Source organism: Nicotiana tomentosiformis, chromosome 9 (genome assembly GCF_000390325.3).
Source record: "Nicotiana tomentosiformis chromosome 9, ASM39032v3, whole genome shotgun sequence".
NCBI lineage: Eukaryota > Viridiplantae > Streptophyta > Magnoliopsida > Solanales > Solanaceae > Nicotiana > Nicotiana tomentosiformis.
Genome location: NC_090820.1, coordinates 100154670 through 100168723, shown reverse-complemented (window position 1 = coordinate 100168723; position 14054 = coordinate 100154670). Strand labels below are relative to the sequence as shown.

General features: G+C 34.3%; 2 protein-coding genes across 2 annotated transcripts; both read right to left on the bottom strand.

Annotated features, from left to right (window-relative positions):
* Positions 1-1172: 1172 nt before the first annotated feature.
* On the bottom strand, positions 1173-3068 carry LOC138899270 (KNR4/SMI1 homolog). The gene is made up of 4 exons (XM_070185415.1): positions 3062-3068; positions 2299-2771; positions 1836-2027; positions 1173-1622 (listed from the first exon to the last, which is right to left on the bottom strand). Exons 1-4 carry the CDS (start codon positions 3066-3068, stop codon positions 1173-1175), a joined length of 1122 nt encoding a protein of 373 aa, XP_070041516.1.
* A 5007-nt stretch (positions 3069-8075) lies between these two features.
* On the bottom strand, positions 8076-11775 carry LOC104109659 (transcription factor bHLH112-like). Its single transcript, XM_009619010.4, has 7 exons — positions 11349-11775; positions 10160-10541; positions 9677-9793; positions 9370-9435; positions 9164-9229; positions 9027-9077; positions 8076-8702 (listed from the first exon to the last, which is right to left on the bottom strand). The coding sequence occupies exons 1-7, from the start codon at positions 11588-11590 to the stop codon at positions 8565-8567; spliced, it is 1062 nt and encodes a 353-aa protein (XP_009617305.1). The 5' UTR covers positions 11591-11775; the 3' UTR covers positions 8076-8564.
* Between the last annotated feature and the right edge of the window lie 2279 nt (positions 11776-14054).

Here is a 14054-nt window from a genome sequence, read left to right as displayed (position 1 = left end):
TAAGCCTACGGGCTACATTACTTCGAGTTCCAGCAAGGCACTCACTCGAATACTAAGCCTACGAGCTACTCTTATCTTGAGTTCGAGAAATCACCCACTCAATCATTAAGCCTACGGGCTACGTTACTTCGAGTTCAAGCGAGGCACTCACTCGAATACTAAGCCTACGAGCTACTCTTATCTTGAGTTCGTGAAATCACTCACTCAATCATTAAGCCTACGGGCTACATTACTTCGAGTTCGAGCAAGGCACTCACTCGAATACTAAGCCTACGGGCTACTCTTATCTTGAGTCCGAGAAATCACTCCCTAAATCATTAAGCCTACGGGCTACATTACTTCGAGTTCGAGCAAAGCACTCACTCGAATACTAAGCCTACGGGCTAATCTTATTTTGAGTTCGAGAAATCACTCACTCAATCATTAAGCCTACGGGCTACATTACTTCGAGTTCGAGCGAGGCACTCACTCGAATACTAAGCCTACGGGCTACTCTTATCTTGAGTTCGAGAAATCACTCACTCAATCATTAAGCCTATGGGCTACATTACTTCGATGTCGAGAAAGGCACTCACTCGAATACTAAGCCTACGGGCTACCCTTATCTTGAGTTCGAGAAATCACTCACTCAATCATTAAGCCTACGGGCTACATTACTTCGAGTTCGAGCAAGGCACTCACTCGAGTACTAAGCCTACGTGCTTCTCTTATCTTGAGTTCGAGAAATCACTCACTCAATCATTAGGCCTATGGGTTACATTACTTCGAGTTCAAAATCACTCCCTCGACTACTAAGCCTACTGGCTACATTACTTCGAGTTCGAAATTACTCACTCGACTGATAAGCCTACGGGCTACATTACTTCGAGTTCGAAATCACTCACTTGACTATTAAGCCTACAGGCTACATTACTTCAAGTTCGAAATTACTAAGCCTACGGGCTACATTACTTTGAGTTCGAAAACGCTCACTCGGATATAAAGGCTACAAAGTTCGAATTCGATCAAATTGCCTAAAGCCTTGTGAAAACATTCATAAGGCATGAGTAAAATGAAATCTTCACAAGACAAAAAATAAAACAGAGGCAAGACGAGAAAAGAAAATATATTTGTATATATTTACAAGATTATTTACATGATTGTTTGCAATATCCGAAATAGAAACTAAGGGACTAAGTTTCTTGGTTATCCTCGGGGGCAGTCTCTTCTCCATCGGGCTCCTCCCCGCTCTCGGACCCACTCTTGCTCCCATCATCGTCATCATCATCATCGTCATCATCGGAAACCAACGCTTCAGTATCGGCTTTGAGCTTTTTATCCCTTTTTATCTCTTCAATGAGATCGAAACATCGAGCATGGATCTCCTCGAGAGTCTCCCTCCGAGATCGGCACTTAGTAAGCTCAGCAACCCAATGCGCTCGAGTGTTGTCAATCTTGGCTGCCTCTTTTGCTTGTATCTGAGCAGCTTCAGCATTGGCCCGATAAACGTCCACGAATGCATCAACATCGACCTTTGCCTTTTCAGCATCAGATTCGGCCTTAGCAAGTTCAGAGGCCAACTGAGCCTCGAGCTCCTCTATTCTTCTTACTTGAACCGAGCTTTTCTCCTTCATAGTTTGAAGCTGGTTTTCAACCGATGATAATTGGGCTCAAGCAGCCTCTTTCTCTATAGCAAAGCGGTCCATACCATCTTTTCACTTCAAGGACTCCACTTGTATCACATCGACCTCCTCACAAAATTTTCCGATCATCTCAATTTTCTGCTGCAGTTGTGAGACCAAAAAATTAGCCATCATTTCGGTATCAAGCCCATAGGCTTTTAAAAGTATCATTACCTTCTCAGACAGATCGGTCTGATCTTGGTGAGCCTTGGCCAACTCAGCTTGGAGATCTTTGATTTCCTCTCCCTTTTGCCTTAAGAGGAGTTTAAGGGAGTTCCTCTCCTCCGTGACCCGTTGAAGATCGATCTCGAACCGATAAAGCTCAGCTCGAGACCGAGAGCATGCTTCTCGATGAACCACCACAGCCTGCAAAGAAAGAAGAAAAGAAGTTAGGAAAGAATAGCAAAACATAAAAAATAAAGAGAGTTAAGAGCTTACCCGATTCAGAGCTAGCTGCACGTCATAGAGAAAGCCCGACACATTACTAGGACCAGCAGCGTCCTCGACCCCCGTAAACAGATCACAGAAAGGGTTCCCCCTCTTCGTGAGACCAGATTATCTCGAGGGCCCCCAAAGCTTGGGCTTCCCGAATATCCCCTTCTGAAAAGGCAGGGAGAGTGGGCGAATCTCTGATTACTATTGCCCCAGGTGACTCGCTTGGGGCGTTCTCCTCAATTCGGGGAGCTTCAGAACCGGCCCCTTCCGATGTAACAACCATTTGTTGACTTCGGTAAGAAGCATCCTCGATCTCTAATGACTCTGGGACCTTGCCTAAACCTTTCTTCGATATCTCCTCGGTCCGAGGCGGAGCCTTATAAATCACCATCGATTCAGCTGCCTTTGGGGCATCAATGCTTTTCTTCTTTCGGGCCGCCAGTGCAGACCCGTCGTTTTCTTCTTCGTCGTCATCTTCATCCCTTAGACGCAAAACTGATTCTACAGTCAAAGAAATGGTATTCTTCTTCGGCTTACGATCCGTACTCTTCTTCGATTTTGGATCTTCGAGAACGGAGGCCCTTTTCCTCTTATTTTCCTTCACCGGCTTTGGAACAGAGGCCTCTTCCTCTTCCTCGAAGGACGAGAGCCTCAAAACCGCATCTTTGCCCACACCTACATACAGGAAAATTTATTAAAAATATATGGAAAGCATTTCGTTCGAACTACCAAAAAATACGAGAGAGGGGCTTAACGTGATTTTTGGCCTCCTATCGGCCCTTTGACAAGTTACGCCATGAGTGCTCGGCATATGTGAAGGTTGAAGCCAGATCCTGTACCCATTTTTTGAGATCGGGAACTGCGCCGGGCATCCACAGAACCAATGCATTTCAAAAAAGGGAATATCGGTGAGAAAAGAAATGAAAAGGCAAAATAGTAGGAGATAACAGCAGAATTACACTTACGCTTCATGTTTCACTCCTCGGGAAAAAGCATATTTTCAGTCGGAATCAGGTCCGAAGTCCTTTCTCGGATGAACCTGCCCATCCAGCCTCGATCTCTGTCCTCGTCTATGCTCGAGAACAGAGCCTTGGTAGCTCGACGCTGAAGTTTTATTAACCCTCCTCAAAAAAGGCGAGGACGGTACAATCAGATGAGATGATCGAGGGTGAAAGGCATCCCCTCGATTTTGTTCACGAAGTATCAGATCAAAATAACGATCCGCCAAAAAGAAGGATGAATCTGGCCTAGGGTTATTAGGTATTTACGACAAAAATCTATGATAACAGGGTCGAGGGGACCTAACGTGAAAGGGTAAGCGTATACACTTAAAAACCCTTTCACGTGAGTAGTAATATCCTTTTCGGGAGACGGTACTACCACTTCTTTGTTCCCCCAGTTACAATCTTTTTTTATCTGCTCGATATACCTCCCCCGGTTATCGAACAAATATATCTCGATACGGGCTCACATCGGCCGGAAATCGGTGAACCTTTATCGAATTTGAAATCAGAGGTAAGAACACACGCCGCCGGAATGTACTCCTCAGGTTGTGGATCCACCGGTATTTTGTCGGCGGCGGATTAGGAAGAAGAAGCTTTTTCTTTTTGGGGGACTGTTTTTGATGTCTTCACCATTTTTGGATTTATAGAAGGTGATAAAGATTTGGTAGTTTTTAAGAAGAATTTTGCAGAAGAATGAACTCAAAAGAGACGAAAAGGAACTTAGAAAATTTGGAAGATTGGAGACGTAAAAGTGATAAATGGTGAAAGGAAGGGCTATTTATAGATTGAAGCAATCACGGTTCAATATCAGCGGTGCTCGACCTCCTTCTGACACGTATTAAATGCCTTGGGAAGCTAAACCGGCGAACAGCTATCATGTACGTCATGGTCGGGCTCGATGCAAACGTCAGCTTATATCTGATCGAGCCGTTGTGAAATCATGTCGTTTCTCGCTACATCCTTCCCGAGAAACGAGGGGACTATCTGTATACGGTAAAAAACGGTTAGTCCTTCGAACGAACTGGTTTAAATGGTAATATATTAGATCAGAGAAGCGTCTTCATAGTATCAGGTTGAGGTCCGAAATTGGGTCACCAAGCTTCGAGCCCGAAGGACCGGTCATTGTCGAGCTCGATGTTATTATCAAGCTCGAATCCAAGTCAAACTATGATGCAAAGTAAAGTTATCGAGCTTATGATTCAGAGACACCAACACTGACCCCGAATCAATACAAGGATCCGAGTCAGAATTGAGCTCGAGTCAAGATCGAGAGCTCGAATCAAGACCGAAAACTCGAGTCGATATCGAGCTCATAAACAAGAGTCGTTGCAATCCCACAAGAGGAGAGAATCCTGACAGGAATTATGGAAAAGCTGATTTATCATGGGTCTCCCACTATGTATTTTTAATTATATCTAAAAGTAGGATCTTCCACTATAAAGAGGATGACTACATTTCTGTAAAAGACAGTTCTTTGCTTACTTTGTAATTCAAGCACTATATTTTCCTATATTCAAGAGTTATTCTTTTAAGTTTCATAAATTGATCCATCTTGCTTAGTCCTAAAAATCATCTTCTTTCCAACCTTGTTTATTTTGCATTCTTTGCAATTCATATTTGATATTTCTATTTATCCTTACGATTTGTATTAAGCTATATCACATATCCTTAGAACTACATACAAATTCAACTTTATCCGTTTTTTGGATAAATAGATGGACGAGAACTCTCTTCTTCCATAGACTTGTGCATACAACCACCTTTCCCCACCACCTCCAAAAAAAGGGAAAATACTAAGGACTTAAGTGAAGAAATTGAGGAGAAAATAAAAGCTACGTACTGCCACTGTCTTTATAGTTAGGTCATTGCACAGTCAGAATCCAATATTGAACGAACTTGATAAGTGATCAATTGTATATTGGTGGTCCAGTCCATATAAATTTGGCAAACTACAGAACTGAATTGTGAGTGGATGTCACTCTTTAGTGTGCTTAAAGAGAAACAGCTAGCTTGATTTCTTCAAATAAAAAATAAAAAGAAAATAGCACGTGAATTTCCATATGTGAAGTTGTGAAAAACTTTGAGATTATTTCTGAGCAACTCCAAGTATAAACTGCAAAGGTCCAAATATACTCATGAATTTTCGAAAATGGTCTAACAATACCCCTCGTTATATTATTGGGTTAATTATACCCCTACACTCATACTTTGGGTTCAAATATACCCCTTATTTAAACGGAGGGACACGTGTCATTGTCCTGTTGGCCAAATCTAAATATCTCATAATTAATTAAAAAGACTCATTATTTGGTACCCGAAAAGCAATTTTCTAAAGCAATATTTTTTTGCAAAAATTGGAAAAAACTAAAAATTTTTTTACTAAAAACTAAAAAAAATGAAAATATAGTTTTCTCAGTTTTTTTTAAAAAAACTGCATTAAAAAAAACTGAAAAATATTTTCTAAAATAATGTTTTTGTAAAAACTGAAACAAAAACTGAAAAATAATTTTCTAAAGCAATTAAAAACTGGAAAAAACTGAAAAAAAAGAAAATATTTGTTTTTTCAGCTTTTACAAAAATATTGCTTTAGAAAATTACTTTTCAGTTTTTTTTAGTTTTTACAACAAAAATTGCTTTAGAAATTATTTTTCAGTTTTTTTAAAGCAATATTTTTCTAAAAACTAAAAAAAAATATTTTCGATTTTTTCAGTTTTTAGTAAAAAAACATTCAGTTTTTAATTGTTTTAAAAAATTATTTTTCAGTTTATTTTTCAGTTTTTATAAAAATATTATTTTAGAAAATATTTTTCAGTTTGTTTTAAAGCAGTTTTTTTGTAAAAATTGGAAAAAAAATATTTTCGTTTTTTTTCCAGTTTTTAGTAAAAATAATTTCAGTTTTTTTTTAGTTTTTACATAAAATAATTGTTTAAGAAAATTGCTTTTCGGGTATCAAATAATGGGTCATTTTAATTAATTAAAAGATATTTACAATTGGCCAACAGGACGATGACACGTGTCCCTCCGTTTAAATAAGGGTTATATTTGAACCCAAAGTGTGACTGCAGGGATATAAATAACTCAATAGTATAATAGGGGGTATTCTTAGATCATTTTCAAAAGTGCATGAGTATATTTGGACTTTTGCCGAAGTATTTATGGGGGACATTATTCAAGTCTATGGGGCTGTCATTGGACCTCGCTTGAAAATCTTCTTTATATGCATATAAATAACTTTGTGTAAGAAAAAATGTGTATATATATTACGTTTGACACTGCTCAAAGATATTACAACTAAATTTAATTTCTAATTGAATAGGAAATGAAGACTCAAAATCAATGGAGTCTTAGTACGCGTTTGGACATAAGAATTGTAAAATTCGAAAAAATGGTGAAAAAGTTTTTCAAGTGAAAATGGTATTTGAAATTTAAAGTTGTGTTTAGACATAAATTTCAGTTTGGGTTGTTTTTGAAGTTTTGTGAGTGATTTGAGTGAAAATTTTGAAAAACAGTTTTTTTGCAGTTTTTCAAATTTTAGAAATTTCCAAAATGCATCTTCAAGTGAAAATTGAAAATTTTATGAACAAACGCTGATTTCGAAAAAAAATAAATTTTTTTTGGAAAAATCTTCCACCAAATTTTATGTCCAAACGGGACTTTAGACTCAAAGAATTTTTTTTTCCCTTCAAATTGTAACAATACAATTCGACACCGCTTATGCAAAATCGCTAGTACGCCACCACAGCAAGCTACTTATAAAATCTTGATCGAACGGCAAGTTATTTACTGTTTATAAAGTCCAGACAACCATTATCATGCGTATAATATGAGCAGATTTTGCCATGGGTATAATTTAAGAATATGATGTTCACTAAAGCAAATGATTTTTTTGAATAGAAACCTTCAAACAGAAGACATATAATCGGAACTTGCAATGATTTATCAAAACAAGAAAAAGAGCTCTCTCTATATATATATTGCCTACTAAAGTGAGACTACTTGAACATATATACTTTACTACCAACAAAATTAATTCTAAGATGCTTTTCCTATTCAATATTCCTTGTTTCGGTTTCTTTAAATTATTCCACTAAGGTATATCCACTTATCCCAGAAAGAAAAATGTAAGAAACGTTATTTAAAAAAAATACGAAAAAAATTTGGAACAAATTAAAGCCATCTGGTATCTCCAAGAAAGTGTATGAATTTAATTCAATGCTTTATATATACTAGCTTATATGTTACGGGTTCAAGCCGTGGAATAAGTCATTATGCTTACATTAGGGTAGATTGCCTACATCATACCCTTTGGGGTACGGCTCTTCCCCGGACCTTGTCTGAATGCGAGATGTTTTGTGAACCAATCTACCTTTATATTTACCGAAGAATTGAAGGTATATATATATATATATATATATATATATATATATATATATATATATATATATATATATATATATATATATACACTAATGCTCTAAGTTTTGGTATGACACCCATCAACCAATCAACTCAATTGTCATACAAAATTGCATAAAGGTGATAGCAAGAGATGCTAATAATCAACAAAAGCTTTCAACCGTTGTCAAGGGATTCGATTTTAAGCTTCGCATTTTTTAAGATATGCTTAAATAGGAAAAAATCTTTAAAAGTTTTATTCTATCAGGTTTTTGTATGTGGACTGTGGTAATTTATGATTTTGACACACTCATTAAGAAAATCAACGAATTTAAAGAACATAGTTATGATATTTTCACTTTAATGAATGCCATCTAATGACGGGCCCACATTTAATGTTATGAGTTCTCAAGCATCCAGTAATTTTGGAACCAAACATTATTATTTATATAGAAAAACTAGTAATTCCTATAAATATGTTAAGTGAGTACCCAATCTCAATAGCAACCGTAGAGAGAGAAAAATTACGCACCCACAATTTAAAATTTCTAGGTCTGCTACTGCAGACTTGTATATAAAATTCCGTTGATATTTGCAGTATTGTATTAAAAAGTTGGCAATAGCTCATTACCCTAAATAAATACAGAAACAGGAACAAAAGTCCCTAATAATGTGCTATTTGCTTAACAAACGTCAAACCAGAAACATAATAAATTAATTAATCTAGAAAAAAGCATCAGCCAAATTTAGCACCTATTCCTATTCCTAACCCACATTATTATTCTTTTTACAACTCTACATTATCCTCTAATTAATCATTTCCTTAGTCTACACATCATTGATCTGCCTTTAGATGGCCCAGCATTTGGCTGTCTTCCTTTAGATGGTTACTTCTTTTCCTTTCACTTTTTCCTTGATTTGTTTTTTCCCAACTTTCTAGCTCAAGACACAAATATTGTGTGATCCTTAATCTTCTCCACAATATTATTTTATAAATTGGTTAAATTAAATCACTTGTTGATCATAAATTTCTACAATATTTTTTGAACTTCTCCTCTTTGATTGGTCTCTACTTGAATGTTGCTCCAAATTTTGGTGTCCAAAAATCCATAGTAGTTTCAGCTGTTGCTGGGAAAGTACTTGATATTGGTACTAAACACAGTCCTTGGCTCCTTAAGTCTTGTTTTAATCCTTCTTGTTCCTTGACCTATCAGTAGTCAATAAAATATGAGTTTAATTTCTATATATTGACAATATAAAAAAAAATTATATTATTATATCACCTAAAAGATAACTATATATGACTATCCATAAAAAAAATTGAATTAGTAACCTAAAAAGTAACACAAGTTACCTTCTATATAACATGTAAATAAATGCACTGATAGTTCAAAAAATTTTTTTACTGTCAGTTCAAATAAAGTTAAATTCAAAAAAAATAAATCAAAAATACTTTAAGTTTCTTGTTTCTAATTCTTTTCAATAAATCGTATATAATAATTGATCAACATAGGAGTTACAAGATTTCTACCTGTTGACATTGAGTGGGTGATCCCTTTTTCATATATGGGTTGCTTAAAACCTGAAATCACAAAACAACATGTTAATTGGAATATTTTGTGATTTACTAAGAAGATATTTTGTGGAGTTATAATAAGGAGTACGTACATTGACTTGATCATGAAGAAACTTGATGTACTCAATAGCTTCTTGGAGAACTGAAGCTGTATCGGTCTAAGATAACAAGCAAAAACCAAAGGTTATTAACAGCTTAAATATTAAAATAGAGCACTAAATCATCATTTTTCATAATTGTGTAACAGAAAAAGAAGCAATAATGCTCTTCCAAAAAGTAGAAAAATCCAAATATTTACCTTTCCAAAAGGTGAAACCAATTGTTGGAGGGCAGTTATTCGGTCCCCCATTTTCTCTTTTCTGACCTAATAACAATGCTAAAAATTAAATTCTCATCCTTTACCTTGGACAACAATCATTTTGCTTATAAAAGAAAGTGTCCAATCATTTTGCTTATAAAAGAAAAAGCGATGCACGAGACATCCTACGTTTACGCAGGGTCTAGCGAAGTATCGCACCTCAAGGAGGGTGAGTAGATAGTCTACTCTAATGACGGTTACTTCCACGGCTTTAATAAAAAATTATACTAAAAAACATATTGTATACCTTAAAAGTTGGCAATGGTGATGGTGTCTCAATTCGGGGTCGTTTATATGATGGTTCATTGCTGCTATTCTTAGATAGTGAACTTGAGGTCGACTCTGGGATTTCTTCAATATTAGACTGAAAAGTTATACCAAGAATTGTTAATATATATTCTCTTGCAAAAAAAATAAAAAAGGTAATAGTATGGTTATCTACGACAACATGTTAAAATACACTAATATTGTAAAAGAAGTTTATTATACTGCCACCGTGTATAAGATAAATTGCTCAAATTATATGATGTACTTGCCAAGAATTGTTAATATATATATATATATATATATATATATATATATATATATATATATATATATATATATTCTCTTCAATAATAGTCAGGTTATCTACTACAATATGTTAAAATAATACACTAACTACTTAAAAGGAAGTTGTTACACTGTCAGTGTATTTAAGTTCAAATATCAAACTATATCATGTACTTACCTTAGAGAATAAGTTAGGAAGATTTGCGAGGATTTCACTTGAAGGCTTTAACAAGTGAGTAGGCAAAGAAGGTGCAAAATCATCCAAATTTTGCTTATACTTTGTGGATGATGTACAATTGATTGGCTGGTTGTTTGTATAAAAAGATTGTTGAGGTTGTTGATTAGGATCAGTATCAAATAGTGTTTGCAGCAATTCTGAGTAGTAAGGGAAATCTTGATTCATTGGTTTATTAAAAGAGTTGGTTGAAGAATCCTCAGTTATGCTAGAAAAGTTCCTCTTCAACTTGGGACAATTCACCGCATTTTCTTGCTGGTAATTCAGGCTTGAATTGAGGTCTTCTTGTAGCATGGAAAGATAAGTGTCGTCCAACTTATCATTGCTGCATAATTCCAAGAAAAAGGAATATAAGAAAAAACTTTATTATTACAAACTACTCCCTCCGTTCCAATTTATGTGAATCTATTTGACTGGGCACGGAGTTTAAGAAAAATGAAGACTTTTGAAATTTGTGGTCTTAAACAAGTCAAAAAGGATCACAGAGTATTTGTGTGGTTATAAAAACTTTCCATTAAGGGTAGAATTGTAAGTTTAAGCAAAAATGTTTCCAAATTTAGAAAGGAGTCATTCTTTTCTGAAATAGATTCACATAAATTTGAACACAGGAGTAGTATATTTTGACTTCCTTATGCTTTCAAAGATAATCTCTTAATAAAATGCTTTTAGACCACAAAGATAAGAGAGTAACATAACAGAATATTTTCGAGTTCAAGCTTCGAGAATGGAGAAATGTTTTACCAGTAGAAACATGCTTTTCCATTCAGTGGGCCCTATACAACTAGTAAATACTTAATACCGGATAGTGAAAAAGGCAGTACAGTGCAGAAAACATCTCGCATTCATACAGGATTCAGAAAAAGGCCGTATCCCTAGGAGTGTGATGTATATAGTCTACCCTAATATAAGCATCAATTGATGCTTTCACGTCTCAAACTTGTGACCTAAAAGCCAGACAAAAACAACTTTACCGTTACTCCAACACAACATTCACCTAATACCGGATAGTAGAACAGAAAAACGCTCAAGAAGTATCTTTCTCCTCTACTATTTTATAACCTTTCCACCTTCTAAGAAAACCAAAAAAAAAAAGAAAAAAAAGGGATGAACAAATTAAATAGGAATTGCTTACGGTGAGTGATTCCAATCAGGTGTTGATGATGGTAAAGAAAGATCAATACCCAATATTTGTAGAGTGGAATCATCACTGGACTTTGTTTTCATGTCCAACAAATCACTAATTGGCCATGAAATTAAGTGTCCAATAGGATCATAAATTGAAGAGACACAATTAGGTGATAAACCAAAAATATTTTTTGTTGAATTCCACCAACTGTTTTCTCCACATACACCAACTTGAAATTCATCCGCCATAGCCACTTTATAATTGCTATTAAATCCAAAGATTTTCTCTTCTTCAATTCTTGGTAGCTTAGGTGCTTATTTTTTGATTATATATGAAACTGATAAACTTCTGAAGTCAGAGTTGTATTTATACACAAAGATATATGGGAGGGTGGGGGAGAGGACTGGGACTGGAATTTGGTTGACATTATTCGGAGAAGATGATTAGACAAAGCAAAGGAGGGAAGAATATTTAATTAATTATGATAAAAGATAAAGGTATTTTGGATCGAATTCTCTTACTACATTATTTTATGTATATTCTTTGCTGTTACTTTAGATAACAATTTACGTGACATAATTCAGATTTCAAGAGTCAAATTTCGTGTAATTTCAAACATAGAACTTTTAAATTTTTTGAAATAAATTTTATATATTTAAAAATTATGTAAAAGAAAAAGTACTATAAATTATAATATTAAGGGTTCAAAATATTTAAAAGGCAGGTAAAAGATTTGAAGTGACTCATAAATTGACACGAAAGGAGTAGTAAATTACTTACTCCGTTTCAAATTAGATGAGTCCCTTTTAGTATGTTCCAAAATAAATGATACATTTTTAAATTTAAAAATAATTTAATTTTAAACTTTTCATTTTACTCATTTTACCTTTAATGAAAAGTTTTTATAACCACATAAAAGTTATGGCCCCACAAAGTTTTTACCCCTAAAGTTTTTAAGATCACAAGTTTCAAAAAATTTCTTTTAATTTCTTAAATTTCGTGCCGAGTCAAACTAACTCATATAAATTGAAACGGGAGTATATATTTTTTCTATGGTTGCTTATTATATTGAGAGAAAGGGATGTGATGGCAAAGTTTCATGTGGCAGCCACGCAACTGTTTTAAGACGAATAATGACAGTACTATTTACTTTTAGTCTTGTTAATTTGTATGGCTGAAATTGTTTAGACTCGTGAACCCGAATTTCAGGAACATTGTATATTTTATTATCCTAAACTAAGAAATTTGGAATTCGAGCCCCAAAATGAAATAGTCTTTATTATGGAAACGTTTCACCTACATAATCTGAATTAGTCAGGAACAGAGTATGTGACACCATGTGGAAAAAAAAAGGGCTCTTAGCATTTTATTTATACTTGAATATATGCTAAACAAATAATCAATTAATTAGAAAAAAAGTAGTTATTCATTACCCAAAAATATGAAGAAGACTGTTAATATCACGCTTGAGAAAAATGAAATTTTTGACAAATTTGCAATCTGATTTAAGTATTTTCTTTTTATTAATTTCCTTGAAGTGATAGAGTAGAAAAGAATGAAGCAGTTGACCTACTGATACTTGGAACTTAAAGTCAGCGCAGCTGAAGTTTTACTTGAGTGACCACAAATTTAGGAATAGTTTGACTTGTGTTGTCAATTCGTTAATTTCAACAATTTATTTCAAATTACTTGACTTGCTAGGACCATATAACATTTATTCTCTCTATTTATATTTTATTTAATCAATAGTTTCAAAAGGGTCTCACTTTTAATTCATATATGCATCATAAAGTCGTAGTAGAAGCTCTTTTCTCATGCTCAGGGGTGGATTTAAGCCCAAATTATGATGCACAAGAACATATAATCTTTCTTCTAAACTAGGTATTTTACGTACATATTTTGTAGAATTGATCTAATATTATTTGCTAAATATCATGCTCCAAAATGTGGATTGAATGATGTAATTAGTTGAATGTTGAGTTAACTACCCAAATAAAGAAGGATTAGTTCTTACTAAATATTTTGCTAGCGTTTGGACATAGATTTGATTGAAACTTGAAAAAAAAAGTTTTTGAAGATGAGATGAAAAATATTTTTGAAAGTTAAAATTGTATCTGGACTTGCATTTTACTTGAAAAGAAGTTGAAGTTTTGTGAGTATAAAACTTAAAAAAAACTTGTCTAAGCTGCTTTTTGAAACTTGAAAAATTCATCTTCAAAAATAGCCCAAAAAATGGTTGCTTTTTATAACCATACAATGTTTTCAAAATATTTTTGAAAAAAAAAGTAAAAAAAACTTATGGGCAAACGGACTTTTTTCTCTTGTTTTTAGTAGCACACCCATATTTTACGAATCCTAGATCCGTTTCTGATCATGCCGCCTGCTAATCAGTTATTCAGCTGATATGACTAAAGTCCTAGTTGTGTCAACCGTAAATTAGATAAATAATATGTTATCTTCTGTGGTTTTTATTAATCCCTAATACTAATACTGTTGTAAGTTAGGTCAATCCCATGAATATATTTTCTACACACAAAAACAATTATGTAAGGGTCGGACAACGATCAACCCACTACGTCAAACTAATAATCAAGAAGTTAAGAGCCTGTTTGACCAAAACATTTTCACTTTTTCAGGAAATCAATATTTGGCTATAAAATTTTTAATTTTTACTTAAATATGATTTTAAAATTTTTCGAAAATTTGAAAAAC

What these genes read in the sequence shown, in the direction of transcription:
- LOC138899270 (XM_070185415.1), bottom strand. An exon ending in GCGAGTCACCTGGGGCAATA is followed by an intron (nt 2,028 to 2,298) that starts GTAATCAGAGAT and finishes CTTTCTTTGCAG; the next exon opens with GCTGTGGTGGTTCATCGAGA. An exon ending in AGACCGATCTGTCTGAGAAG is followed by an intron (nt 1,623 to 1,835) that starts GTAATGATACTT and finishes GTTGAAAACCAG; the next exon opens with CTTCAAACTATGAAGGAGAA.
- LOC104109659 (XM_009619010.4), bottom strand. Translation starts at nt 11,590, where the DNA reads ATGGCGGATGAATTTCAAGTTGGTGTATGTGGAGAAAACAGTTGGTGG. An exon ending in CACCATTGCCAACTTTTAAG is followed by an intron (nt 9,436 to 9,676) that starts GTATACAATATG and finishes CATTGTTATTAG; the next exon opens with GTCAGAAAAGAGAAAATGGG. An exon ending in TGGTTTCACCTTTTGGAAAG is followed by an intron (nt 9,230 to 9,369) that starts GTAAATATTTGG and finishes TTGTTATCTTAG; the next exon opens with ACCGATACAGCTTCAGTTCT.